This window comes from Protopterus annectens, chromosome 16.part0 (assembly GCF_019279795.1).
Source record: "Protopterus annectens isolate FY-2018-M chromosome 16.part0, PAN1.0, whole genome shotgun sequence".
NCBI classification, from domain to species: Eukaryota; Metazoa; Chordata; order Ceratodontiformes; family Protopteridae; genus Protopterus; species Protopterus annectens.
In genome coordinates this window covers 668,609,750-668,624,783 of record NC_056750.1, presented here as the reverse complement: position 1 = coordinate 668,624,783, position 15,034 = coordinate 668,609,750, and the positions used below count along the sequence as shown (strand labels likewise).

At 40.9% G+C, this 15,034-nt stretch overlaps 1 protein-coding gene across 1 annotated transcript in view; it reads right to left on the bottom strand.

Annotated features, from left to right (window-relative positions):
• The window catches only part of NELFB (negative elongation factor complex member B), a 529,115-nt gene that overhangs the window by 165,321 nt on the left and 348,760 nt on the right, over nt 1–15,034 (bottom strand). Inside the window, 1 exon segment of the mRNA XM_044058168.1 lies at nt 14,727–14,868. Coding sequence (XP_043914103.1) covers nt 14,727–14,868 — 142 coding nt within the window.

Below are 15,034 nucleotides of genomic sequence, written 5' to 3'. Positions count from 1 at the left end.
TATTCTGCAGTCTTTTGTAGTACAAGGACCACAATAATTACACACTGAAATCAGGCAAAAGACAAACTTAAGGATGTTCCTAGCACAAAACCCAATGTTAAGTGATTAGAGGAGTTTAACAAAAGCTAAAGCACCCAAGCACCATTAAAGATCAGATCTCGTGCTAGAGACTAATACAGTGCCAGAGAGCAAACAGCAGTAGCAGAAGGTAAAACAACTTTTAAAAAGCAGTTAGATGCTTTGCTCTGTGGTACTTATAAAACAGTGTGGTTGTGGCAGAAAAGGCGGCTTTTAAAGCCACAAGTTCTACAGACAGGCACTGTTTTTTTTAACCTTGTCCGTTTGACAGCACTAAATTCCTCTCATATGTACAGAGGCTTGTCAAACCACAAGAATGATGGTGGCCATGGGTCTTGGCATTCTGAAACTTGTTTGCCCATCCACTGGGATTTCTATGCAATTTTCTAAAAGATGTCTTTGAATGAGAGCACATTTTCCAGTGGGAAGAACACACTGGAAAGTTTAATGTCTACAAGTGACCTCAGAAAATGTTTTCTCTGAGTAGGTTTTAGATGTGACCTCTGCAGGCTCAGTATGAAGTCTAGTTTCACCAAGCATTGCTGAACAAAGAATATGGCATTTATGGCCTCTTCCTAAGACTGAACTTGCAGAAAACAATGACGTATTAGTAAATATGTATGTCGTTTGTTACGCAATGGGCAATTACTGCAGCTGCTCATTTGGTGAAAATTCTTGGAGCAGTAAAACGTGGTGGTCAAAGATGCTCTTTGGTAGGGACAAAGCTTTGTTTGCCGCCTTACCTCAGTTATCCTGCCATTTTTTTCTCATGGAAGGGTCTGCTTCATTTGGGCTATTTGCCATTTCCTGGTTTTATATAAAATGGACCAAGTTTGCTAGGGTAATTCCTACTATACTTAAGAAGGAGAGGATGGACCACACATCTGCCTGTATTCACTTTTCCTTTCTCTTCCTGATTAATGAAAATCTCATACTCCTGTGGACAGAGCTGCACTGTTCTGTCCAAGGGGGCATTCAAAAGCTTGACTGACTTCCTTAGCAAGAGGGTGAGTACACATGCATGTCATCTTAGGACTGTCTGAATGGCAGCTGTCCTACATGCAGAGACAGCAGTACCATAAGCAAAATTAATACCATTTAGAAAACTGAATGCTTGGTTGAGCTGTTCTATGGATACTTTGCAGTTCTTGTCTGTGGTAGAATACTTATATGTGTTTTAGGATACGTGTCTGCAATGTCATAATATGAGCTTAATTTTAGAGCTCTAAGTGCAAAGGTGGCAGAAATATATAATTTCTTACCATAACCATCCAGGAGCGGTCTGTCATTAGATACCGTATTTCTTCCAGGGAGAAGTTTAGCACTTTCTGTAGCTTTGACAGAGTATCAGGTGCTGACACTAAGACTTTATAAAGGAATTAAATTGCCCACCATACTTACCCAGCATTCGCGGGGCTGGAGGTTGACAATCTGGGTCTTGAGACTTCACCTAAAACATCTAGCAAAGCTCCTTGCACACCAGGCCAAGTGAGCAATGCTACAGACTTTGGGGGAGGGGGACTCACTGCCCAATAAGCTTTTGATCTACAGCAGCTTCCTCAAATACATCATGGAAAGATGTAATGAAAGGTGAAATGGTTACAGGCTTTGGGTGCTATAACATAAGAGTCCAACACCATCTCTGTTTAGGGATTAAAGTTTTCCAGTTGACTATATGAAGTCAACATTTATTAAAATTGTAGATTTTTATAAAGGAGACATCTTTTTTTGGGAAACCATGGAAAAAACAATCCTCATCATAATCTGTGTCACAACCTAAAGGCAGAAAAAAGAAAAATCTGTTCACATTTGGTCAATCATTACCATCACCCTTGTCTAACTTACAGGAAACAGAAGCTAAGGGTTGTCTTTCTTTTCACAGCAGTAAATGTCATAAAATGGTTTAAACTGGTTTAAATGTGGACATCCAAATACTTCCACAGTCTGTAACATACTATTTTTAAATTATGTTCGTATAATAAATTAGCACAGTAGCTGCCCTGGATATTCAGGGGATCTACAGAGCCCCATATGCCAGCTCTTTCAGCAAACTGGAAACAGATATCAGCTCCCTGCAACACCTAGCCAGAAAGGAAATGTCCACCAAGGTCTGGCCCCAGACATGTCATTCAGGAAATCATTACAGGAAAAAGCATAACAGTTTCTGGAGTCATCATAACAAATACCCGGGAAGGTTGTGCCCAAGGTGAGGAATTTTCTTTCCAGACCATGGAAAGTTTGTTTCAAATACTCATTTAGATAGTTACTGATTTTAAGCATCACATCTCAAAAATTAAAGTTATATACTCACTACAATTATGCAGCTCTGTTATCCGTTTTCATTCTTCAACATATGGATTACAGATCTGATCTTGAATCTGAATCAGTTGCATTCCACAGACTTTTGGATCTAACTCTAGAGCTTCTCCCTCTACCTACAATGCCCTTGTTCACCCACAATACTTCAGATCTCATTTGCTGCCATCTCGTATGGATGCAGAGCCTTTCTCTGAGAATCTTTTAAAGCTAGTTTGAGTTTTGTGAGTGCCTTTCTTTCGAACTTTCTTTATTACAGTTTTAATCCATTACATCCAAGTGACGCTTCTAGGTGCATCTGCAGTTAACTCCTACCGATGCCTCTAGGCATGAAATACTGCTTGTTTATATTTGCGTCAATAATTCCAAACCATGGTACGTACAAGGTTTTAAAAGATTTCATCTTAAAGCTTACATGATGGCAAGCCCAACTGCATTAATATTTAACCTCTGTCTAGTGCAAGTAAAGATATATTAACTGTTTTTATAATAATTTATAGATATAAATGTTCACATTTTTCTAAATATCTCCACAACCAAATAACACAGACATAACTCCTTAGCCTCATATGAAAGCTCTCACCTAAATGAATAAAATGATGCTGACCGTATGTGTGTAACTTGAGTGGTTGCTGAGATATTTTAAGTTGTTTACAAAATATTACAAATGTAATGGTTACTGTGTTTACAGTTGAAGACCTAGAACCTAAAGAATATTACCACTATAAAAATAGTTTATGCTGAAGGGTTTGCCATTTATACTTCTTTCAAACCCTTATGGTTCTAGAGATATGAACATTTGTCTGAAATGCGAGGACCTAAATTGATTCTGTCAAAAGGCTTAAGCTCTGCCCATTGGAAGTTAGTGGAAGCTTCCTGATGTCCACTGGAGTTTATCTTCATTGGAGTGAACGAGTTCAACAACTTATTTTACTGCTCCTCCCTCCTTTACTCTTGGCTTTACTGCATTCGTTAGTCCTCCTACCTTTGCAACGTTGGTACTTTCTTCTTTCTTTCCTTACTCTTCCTACTACATTGTCAGGGTATTTTCCACTACCATTGCTGGTAGTCTCTTCAAAAAAAAAATGTTTTATAGCGCTACGGCCAAGAAGCCAACAAGATTGAAAAAGATGTAGCCACAAGCTCCTCTACCTAGGGTAGCTGCATGCCCCTTTGTTCCCTTGTGACTGGCAAAATTCCAGAACATTTTGGTTTTGTAATGAAGTGCAGCACGTCCACCTGTATTACTATTTGTAGCACTCACTCATTCTGTGTCATGTCCTTTCAGTGGTGTGAGAAGAAATCCAGATGGTCTCCTATCTTGGTGGGGGGCAGGGTTTTCTAAGGGTTACTGATGAGATTTTGGGTAAGGCTGAGGAGGATGGAAGCAGCATGGAAAAGGCATGGCTCCTCCCAATCTGAGTGGCATTTAGAGCCCCAGCCTTCCTCCTCTGGTCTGTGCTACATTTTTGTATGGTCTCTCTCTCTCTCTTTCTTGCTTATCTTTATCTTGCTGTTGACAACAGGGCCAAATCTTTGAAAGGCAGTTTCTGTCACTTTATTGGAAAGGAGATGAAATTGCTTTCAGTTCTGAAAAACTTCACAAGCAGGGAATCCAAACAGCAGATTCTTCCCTTCCAGTGTATTAAGAATCTGCATTTTGACAAACAGTGAGTAGTACAACATGTGAAGTGGTATGCTCATTTTTAGTTTTACACATATACCTAAAGCTAAAAACAGACTTGACAAAGGGTCTACGCCTACCTGAACATGTGAGGTGGTGTGTTCATTTTTTTTGAAGTCATACTCTCACATATCACCTTAAGAATGCTCTTGGGTGTGAACTATAGAATGCGACATCATGTGATTCTTTTGACCTCAACTTCCTCTGGTTAAAGTTATACTTGTTCAGTGAAAATAATTACTGCATTTTCTATAAATTTCAGTCTACCTACTTTCATAAGCCATCTAGCCAAGAAGCATTTTTCTACAATGAAAAATGTATTCCTGCATACTACTACTGCCTGCAGGCAGAAATCTCAAGGCAGAGTACTGCAGAAATAAATTATAAAGTGCACTTGTGTACGTAAACTTACCATAAGAGTAGCTATGCAAATCACTAATGCAGTAGCCTAAGCAATATGGGGTCATACAGAATACTGGAGTTGTGAAGGGAAAGAAAATTAACTGTGAACAAGTTTTGGGGAGTGTATTGAGATGGCAGATTTAAAAAATCACCTACACAGTATTGGGCCAGAAATATTGGGGAGCAAATAGCTAAGAAAATTATTCTTTTGAGCTGGGATACAGGATCTTAACTGCCTAGACTTAGTAAAGCCTCAACTTTAATTCTGTTAATGCCAAAAAAAAAAGCAATTACTAAAAACTGGAAATAAATGTCTAGCTGGGACACAGGATCTGAAATGCCTAGACTTAGCAAAGCCATAAGTTTAATTCTGTTCATGCCAAAAGAGCAATATTAGAAAATGGAAATAAATCACTAAACCAGCTGTATTGGAAGTATTGAACATTTGTATGAGACAAAAACTGGAAAGAGGGATTGTTATAAAGGAGCGAAAGCAAATTACACTGAAATAACTGGAATTTGTGGAAGCACCACATGCAGGATAATGTTCAGAAGAAATATTGAGGTTTAATGGAAGCCACAAATTGAGAGTTCTGTACTGTTGAACTGAAAGGCATTTGTTATAAAGAAAGAAAACATTTAATATATGCCTGCAACTGGAGAAAATGTTAATATGGTTGGCTTTCTTTTCTATTAAATCAAATGTTAATATGATTGCCTTTTTCTAGTAAATGAATGCTTGTGTCTTAAGTGGTATGTTAATAAAGATGTTAAAAATAGGAGGAATGGAAAGAGGAAGCAGCTACTGCACCAGTGACCAAATATCTACTGTTATAACAAGTTTACAACTGTACTATGTTCTTCATTATGATCACTGCTCTAGTAGCGCAAGCGATACGGGTTGTTTATCATACTGAGAGAGACTGGGGAGAACAGTCCATAGTTTTCTGTGCTTTATAAAAGTAGGCAAAGAGGACCAAAGTGCTTCTAGAACACTTCTAGAATACAACCCATTCCAAACAGACACAGATAAAGGCATAGCCCTGTTAGAATGAGTTTTGACCCTGCCTGGAATAGTTTTGCTGCAGTGAGAATTACAGTATTTGGCGATAACATGAGACAATTGTCTGCTTAGACACTGGGATGTCCTTTCTTAACTTCACAAGAAATGAACAATTAAACAGAAAGTTTTGAAAAAGTTGTTTCTGTCAAGATAGTAAGAGCTGTCTGTGGACATTTAAGGTATGAAGTAACCTTTATCCTTAATTTTTAGGTTCTGAAAAAAAAAAAAAAAAGACATGGAAATGTACAGTTTTACCACAGAACATACAATAGTTTTAAGTTGCAACAACTTTTTACCACAAAAGTGAAAAAGTAAAAAAGTAAACAAAGTCACATGACCATCAATTATAGCACTATTTCCCTAGCTAAAATTGATATCTTACAGAAAAAGCAAGTTTTCTTTCAAGAAAACGGAAGTAATTTTTTCCCTCAAAGGGAACTATCTGCCCAGTAATGGAACAGCATTGGCTGACTAAATCTCCAAAAGCCTGCAGAAGAGCATTCTTTTTGGTGGCAGAAAAGCTCAAGGGTTGGTGCCCAAATCTGACAGTCAGCTCAGCTCGACTTACTGTTTTTGGGTGCATGGACGGTGCCCTGAAGCTTTGGAAGCTGGCCAGTTGTTGCATCCTATGTAGGATAGAGTACATTTAGCTTAGACTACTGCAGTTGTGAACATAATGAAGACCATCATTAGTAAATGCATGAGGGTGAAGCCAATGTCATGATACCCAAAGGATCAAAAGGCTAGTCAGCTGTAGTAAGCTAACCCAATGGCAAATGTTCCACGGCTACTTTAAAAGCCTGTTGGGGAAATGGATTTCATAACTGCAGCTGACAGCGCTTCTCAATATTTAAAAAGGTGTAATCCACACCAAATAACGTTCTTTTCCAAATGATCAGAAAAAATAAGTAAATGGAAAATAGAGTTTATGGTGAACACCATCACAGATATAAAAGTAGCAGATGCAAGGCTCCTCCATGCAGACTCAAAGTCTGTTAATGGGGCCTTGGACTAATCAAAGTCAATAAAATAAAAAATGTCCAGCATATACAAAGTTAACCAGAAATAGGACCTCCAATGTCAATGCAATTAACTATCTACAAGATTATGTACTGGGGCATGGAAAGAAAGTTAATCTTCTGATAACACCTTTAAGGGTCCTGTTTCTATCATCAGGGTGAACATTCATTGCACAAATGCACCATATACATCACATCTGCCATGTCACTGCATCTCTGGCAGATTATCAAGCAAAACCTGTGAGCTCCCAAATTCAGGGTGGCCAAACAACAGTATGTAAACCAGCCAAAACAGACTACGTTTGCCTGTGGACCCACCATCCAGTTTGTAATGCTTCACAATATGTGCACAAGGGCAAAAATAAAGCTTCAAAGATAAATTAGGAGCTCACAAGGAAAAGGGTGTTGTGCTAGCTGCTGACCTTACGTTGTGAGCTTTGATACACTTAGACAACATTGTGGTAGGTCTCCTAGCAAAACAAAACATCATCAGCAGGCTACTTGCAAACACAGTCCATTTCACTACAACCTGTCTTGCTCTCCCTTCATAAGCACACAGATGATCAGACTGCCTGAATGATTTGGTACACTCAATACACCACTTTAAGTCATAAGGTACAGAATCCTTTCTGCCTTGGATTCTTTCAAAGAGAGTCAGACAAATGAACACAAATACTATTTTTAGCATTAAGGACAATTGTTTCAGAAAACTTTAAAGGTCATCAGATCCTATAACCCTGAAATCAAGAATTAAAGCACTAACTTCAAAACTTCTACAGTCAAAGGCTCTAACAGCACCAATATGACTTTCACTTAAACATTTATACTCCACTATTGAGAGAGGACATGTCAAGAAGGCTGCCAGATTCATAAAAGGTTTAACTACTGTACTATGCCACTTAGAGGGGGAATAGAGGCATACACTCTGAAGCAGAAAAATGTACTTTAATGAAGCAGACCCAAGGTCTATCAAACAGATCCACAATGCACTGGAAGCTACAAAACTACACACGTGGAAAGGTGCCATGCTTTTCTTCATGCACCATACGGAACAATCCCCATCTCCACAGGAAGACTTCCGAGTAAGGGCCAATTGCTAACTACTTAGAATAAACCTATCATCCAAGTTGTAAGATTAAGATCCTTGAGGCTGAGATGCCCTAGCCTGTAATTCCAGGCAGACGGAAGGGAATACATACAGAGACAAACAAGAAAGTGAAACTACTCTTGGCCGTCTTAAAACATCCAGAATTGCCCTGGGTCCTTCACTTTTTACATTTAGTGCAACTTTTTGAATGAAGGATAAAGGACAATGTATACAGAAGGCTCTAGCTGCAGCTGACTGAGTTAAAGTGCATTTGTTGTGAAAGCCTTTAGATGAGGTGGTCCCAAACAGGTGGGATGCAAACCAGACCAGTTCTGGGAGACCACACAGTTCTACAGTCATGGCAAACAGTTAGGTATCCATTTCTGAGACAGAACTCTCTCTGCTCAGGCAGTCTACTAAGCTGTTCTACCACAGATAAAGATTTGCGATGGAGACAATCTAATTGGCAGAGCAAGTTCCCAGAACAGCATCACCGGTCTGCAGTGAGGATATTACCCACAAAGGGTTGTTTTTGACATACTACATTAATGCGGTATTAGCCATTACACCCTGGCTTAAAAGTAAGTCTGAAAGCTTACAGGGCTAGGTACTGACCAACATCTTTGACTGACCTAAGTAAGACAACACAGCCCCTACACTCTCACATTTGTCAATGACCTCCCCAAAGCATGGCCAAAGCATAAACGTTTATAGGTTCTTACTATGTTATTGATCTGTTAGGACCTTTAGAAGTCTAGCCATACATTCCCATGGTAGTTTTTAACCCTTGTGTTTTAGGTATGAATAACCTAGAGATGAGCAGAACATTTACATGTTGCCCCTTATCCATGAGGGACAAGAGAGCTACACCAGATGTGAATCTGCAGTTACCCATCCATTCATCCAGATAACATCTGGATAGTTAAGTACATTGTTTTATGGGGAGGGGAAGACAATTCCAAAGAAATGGTATTCACTGTGATAAATAGAACATCTTGGAGGAACAGATATGTATGTTGCAAAACAGACTGAGATCTCATAAGTGGATGCTTACCCTGCTATTGAGCTTACAAATGTGCAGCAAGTCTAACAGGACTGCCATTGGTTTGGGAGGTCATTTTGCTTACTGAGATGGGCCAAATGAGTTGCTGTCATGTCTGTTATCTATGCCAACACAGGAACTCTCTCTTCAAAGAAGGGATAACCGGAAGGCTATTCATATGGCTGGGTGCCTTGATTCCTCAACTTCTTCAAACACAATGAATCTAACTCAAGTGTTTTGGCACTGGTTATCAAAAATGAGGAAGTCATAAATCTCATCACTCTTTGGGGCACAGCAGCTAATACGCTGGCTATTTTAAAAAGTTTACGGAATAGTCCCTCAAACTTTGCACATTCTTCTAAGACAAAGCCACTCTGCAAGTTGTGTTCAGTTCTGCACCTATGAAAGTCTTCCCTTTCAAGAGAATCGAATAGGACTTCTCTTGGTTTAACACAATTCACAACTGGTCAAAACTAGCAAGGACCTGCTGCAGGGAATTCTGCACTCTAGCAATGACCATATATAGCAAGCAATCACGGAGGTAAAGATAAATGCTAATATCATGAATTTAGTATTTGTTTTTTTTTTTTTTAAATATGTAATTACTTGTTAATTGGATGAATTGCTCCATCTCTGACCCTTCTGAGCTACAAGTACTAGGGTAAATGCAAAATATATGAATAAAGATTAGTTGCGTAAAATCTTACCATAACCATAGATGGCCTTCTCTTCCATGTTACAGTATTCTCACTTGTGGGATCCTCCGCTTCAGGTGACCCAAACGTCCAGCTCCTATGCCAAAGCTTAAGCCTGGTTGCTGTCAAGGTGTGTTGGACATCACACGCAGGGCCATAAACCATGGGGCATAAATGTGACGTCCACAAGCACAGACCTCAGAACTGACTGCCCAATTGGAAATAGTCTAAGGAAAAAAAAGAATGACATCCAGAAAGGGAAAAGTTCATCTGGGGGGGCGGGGGGGGGATGAATACTGCAACATGGAAAAAAAGGACATTATGGTTATGGTCAGATTTTATACAACTAATCTATGTCCTTCTACTCGCATGTTTTAGTATTCTCACTTGTGGGAGAGTACCACAGCTCAAGCAGGAGAAAGGGTGGAGGAAGAGGTATCGGTCTCCAGGAAAAAATGGAGGATGGCAGCAGCAAATCCTGCCCTGGCTCTGTAGATATTATCCAATTTATAATGCTTGGTGAAGATATGTACAAAGGACCATGTGGCTCCTTCTAAGATAGTAGCAGTGTCCAGGCCTTTGAGAAAGGCCCCTGAAGAAGCTACTGCTCTTGCAGAATAATGGAACAGAGTGGGGCAACTGTATACCATAGAAGTAGCAGCAGAAGGTGATACTTGTGCATATCCAGGAGGATATTGTCTGTTTGGATACGGCTTTCCCCAGGGCCCTAGGGTGAAAAGATACAAAGAGCTGATTGGTCTTCTCCAGATAAAACCTCAGTTGCCTGTGAACATCAAGGGAATGGAGCAGTCTCTCTCAGTCATTCTGTGGCAAAAGGAAAAAGGTGGGTAAATGGATAGATTAGTTAAGGGACAGTTCATTGGCCACTTTGGGCATGAAGGAAGGATTGCTATGCAGAGTTACCCTGTCTTTGTGGAAGATAGTGTAGGGTGGAGTGGCCATGAGTGCTTGCAGCTCAGACTCCTAGCTGAAGTAAGGGTTACTAACAAGACAGCCTTCCAGGTGCACATCCTTAAAGTGGCAGAAGCTGCTGGTTCAAAGGGGGGCAGTGGTATGTTTCTACAGTACAAAGTTCAGGTCCCATGGAGGAGGGACAAGTTTTCTTGGTGGTCTAACATGAAGAACTACCTTAAAGAAAAGTTTCACCTCCAATCTGGTTAATAGGGGTGGGATCAATAGGTAATCAGGCTGAGATGGCTGACAAATAGACTTTCACTGAGGAGTATGAAAGTTCTGATTTTAGGAGCTCACGTGTAGGCTAGGACTAGGGAAACATCTGCTTGGAAGGGGTCTAGTTGCCTTTGAAGACACCAAGTGCAGAATCTTTTTCATTTTGATAAATAGGATCTCCTAGTTGTGGGTTTCCTGTCCCCCTGCAGGACAGATATGTCCTAAGAATAGAGGTGTCTGAAAGGGATCAGAAGTTTATCACCCACAGGGTTAGGCTGAGGGCTTTCAGAGGAGGATGAACAAGGGATCCCTTCTGTTATGTGAACAGGTCCACCTTGTGAGGCAACTTGTGGTGATTGCCCTTGGCAAGAGACAGAAGGGGGAACCAATGCTGCCTTGACCAATAGGGGGTCACCAGCAAGATTTTTGATTTGTCCTTCCAAATTTTCAGCAGGACCTTCTGAATGAGTAGGAAGGGGTGAAGGCATAAAGAAATCGCCCCTTCCAAGAAATTGAAAATGCATCCACTTTTCACATTAGTGGAGATGGGAGTCTGGAGCAGAATAGCTGTAGTTGTCTGTTCTGAGGGAAGGCAAACAGATCTATCCGTGGGGTGCCCCCCATTGGTGGACAATGTCTAAGAAAACATCTCTGTGTAACATCCATTCGTAATGTTGAAAGAATGATCTGCTGAGGGCATCTGCCTGATGACTGTCCTGAGATGAGATGTAGACCGCCTGCAGTGTGACATTTTACTGGGTGGCCAATTTCCATGCCTGTATTGCTACTAGCCTGCACAGGTAAGTAGGATCTGCCCCCCCTGCTTGTTAATGTGCCACATCACAGGGGTGTGGTCTGTGAAAACATAGAAGGAACCTGGGTGAATTAGAGGAAGGAAGGTCTTTAAAACTAGAAGGAGAGCAGTTATTTCCCTCATGTTGATATGTTTCTCTGGAGGAAGGGTTCTCAGTAAGCCTGTACCTTGAGACCATTCATAGTGGCCCCCCCCATCCCAAATCTGAGGCATCTGTGTACAGGAATTGCATTGGCATGGTGGGTTGCAGAGGAAAGCCTGGATTCTGGCTTATTTGTTGGATCCACCACCTCAACTCTTTCTTCAGGCAAGGCAGGAAGGGGACCTGGAATTCCAGGGGGATGACCGTGTTGGGACCAGACATTTTTCAAATACCACTGGAACTTCCTCATGTGCAACCTGGCAAGGAGAAACATCAGAACAGTAGATGCCATGAAGCCTGGAAGACAGAGGAATTGTCTGGCAGAGATGTGGTTTATTGAAAGTAACTCATGGAAGCAGTTGTTTAGAGAAAAGACCTTGTCTTGGGGGAAAGAAGGCTCTCAAGTCTGTCCTTATTCTGCAGCCCAAGAAGGTTTGGTCTTTGGATGGAATAAGGGAGGATTTTGTAAGATTGAGAGTAAACCCCAGACTTTGAAGAAGGGAGAAGGGACATAGTGAATTGCAGGTGTGTCCCGAGAGTACTTGCCTCTTCTGCTTGGATGAGTAGGTCATCCAGATAGGGGGTAAATCTGTATGCCTTTTGTTCAGCAGTAGGCTACTGCTGTAGGCAGACACTTAGTGAAGACCCTTGGTGCTGCAGATAAACCAAAGGGCAATGCAGTAAATTGAAAGTGCGAGGGTGGCACAGCAAAGGCGGAAGAGGACTCTTTTTCCCCAGAGTCCAAGTTAGGGGGAAGGAAGCAGCTGAGGCTGGCCTAGGGCTAAGGATAGGCAAGGCAGGAGTATGTGAAGCTGTGGGCCTGAGGGCCATGAAGGCCTGAACCATGGACTGGGAAAATGTTTGCCAGTCTGGCTGGTCTTCTGTTATGGTAGACAGATCTTTTCTGTTCTCTGTTCAGAGGGGCTGTCTTTGAAGTAGTGTACGAAGGAGACGGCCTAGGATTCTGGCATCAGGCCTGTGGCTGAGGAGCCCTGATCTGAAACAGTAGGCGGCCATCCGGTCAAGCCAAGTTCCCTTTCGACATCAGCAGAGGCAGACATCGCAGTAACCTCTGTGAACGTGCCAACTGGAGATTCTAGAGTGGCTTCCGATGAGGTACCTGCCAAAGTAGCCAGTTCTGCTAGACATCCCTTAGCCCCTAGACCAGTAGCTGGCAGAACATCCAGAGGCACAACAATAGAAGGCCTTGAAACCTTAGTGTTTTTAGGCAGCTCCACCTCAACTGCCGTTTCAGTCTCCATACCTAGGGCCAAACACTTTAGACAGTTTTTCACAAACTATTAAGGGCTGTCAGACAACAATGTAAGGTTTTAGAGAAACGACTGATAAATACTGCAAGTCGTATGGTTGTGGGATTGGCCTAAGCAGAAAAAACAAAGCTCATGGGAATCCTTTCGTGGAATTTGCCGACCACACTTACATTTCCCCTTCCTAGACAACACCAGCTATAAAAGAGCAACAGCAACCTAAGCCTAACTGAAAAAAAATATTAAGATTCCCCAATGGGGTACTTATCTGTATAGTCTTGCGAAGCGTGGAATGGAACGAGCAAGCAGGTGTTCGACTGCGGCACAGAAGCTCTGAGGTCTGGATGTGCAGATGTCACATTTATGGCCCATGGTTTATGGCCCTGCATGTGACATGCCACTCACATGACAGCAACCAGACTTAAGCTTTGGCACAGGAGCCAGATGTTCATGTCGCTTGAGGTGGAGAATCCAACAAGTGAGAATACTGCAACATGTGAATAAAAGGACATGCTAGAATAGCCTACTAACTAGCAGTTTTTGGCAGGTGGGAAGAAACCAGATCAAGCAAGATATAAATTTCACAGACAGTGACTGACGTCACATCTTAACACAGGACTTTTGTACTACGAGGCACAACTTTACTGCTATGTGTAAAATTAAGAACAAAAAGCAATACTATGTATTTAATGAAAATACCAAGCTTTCTTCTGAATAAGGTCATCAGTAAGAGTGTGTGCGTGTTTGTAAGGGGTGGGGGTGATGCTGGTGATGAGTAGGATTCAAAATGCTTGCAGGACAGGCTTACCAAAATACTCTGATGTACGTTATCTCCCCTCATTCGTCTCACACTAGCTGAAACCAGGATGATTCAAAATGAGAAATCCCCCCCATTTGTGGCAATTTGTGGAGGGAGAAAGGGGGATGCAAAGAAGGGAGTACTACAGGGGGACCTGAATCTTGCCTTGCCTATTCATACCATCTCTCCCTCTTTTTACGAAAATTATTACTATTTTGTTGTTTTTGTTTTGGAAGATTGATTTTACTGTTTTTATATGTATTAAAAATAAATGTAGGCTTACTTTGTCAGCAGGCAAACCGAAAAGTAAAAATCTTACAGACCTTGTCTATGGCCACAACTTTCTCCTTCAATTTCTTAAGGTGACTGCTTTCCCTTGTCAAAAGGGGCATTTACAAACCTAGTTTTTGGCATCACTGGAGAAAGGCCGAGTTTTTAGCCAGGAAAAATCTTCAAGTATGCATTAATGTGACCCCTCTGATAGTCAGGGACTTAACAGATACTCACTGTGTAAAAGTTTCTGCATAAATGTGCTCCTGCTGATGACTTGCAAGGTTTGGGTCATACAAATATTATATGCTCCACTGGAAAAACGACCCTCACACTGCAATGCTAGTACTGTAATTCCTGCATTGAGTAAGCCTATAGTGGCTGACAGCCTCAAAATTCTTGAATACTCACTCACTTCTGAGATACTGTACAGTTTTTGTATATAGGAACACACACACAGTCACAGAAATTAAAAATGCAGCTTATTTTGGCAGCATCATTTTCTACAAATGTTTCAGAGTCATGTACTGGCCATGCCATTAACATGACTACTATCACATTTTATTAAGAAATAAATAACTGTAATAATAATTTAGTCTTACAGAATATACTCCAGCCACCAACAACCTGAGCTGTAAGATAGATGGCAGGACAGTGCATCAGGGCACTAATGGGGAGTTCTAGTTTCAGTTACCATCAAGACATAACACTCAAAATAAATAAAATCTGTCTAGAATTCTCTTCTGGTTAACCACACATTTCCTTTAGTATGATGCATAAAGCTCATTACTGTTTGCATATTACAGTATTGCTGTAACACAAATATCATGGCATGATTAAATTATGAACAATTTACCTTGAGAAGGACGTCAGTAAAAAGCCATCAAAAAGGATATTACAAAACTCTTCTGATCCCAGCTCCTCTGACAGCAAAGTAAGGTTTCCAGTTAGAAGGTGAAGGAAGATGTCGCTAAAAGCCATATCATTGTAAGTTTCAACTGTTAATAAAAATAAAATTACTAGTAACTACACTGTATACCAAAGTATACAGAAAATGATACTGGTAAAAATAATGGTGACTTGAATATAGTTAAAATACTGAACTGCTAATAACAATGCAACTGATGCACTTGCTCTAAAATAAGATATCTGTTTTCAGCAGTG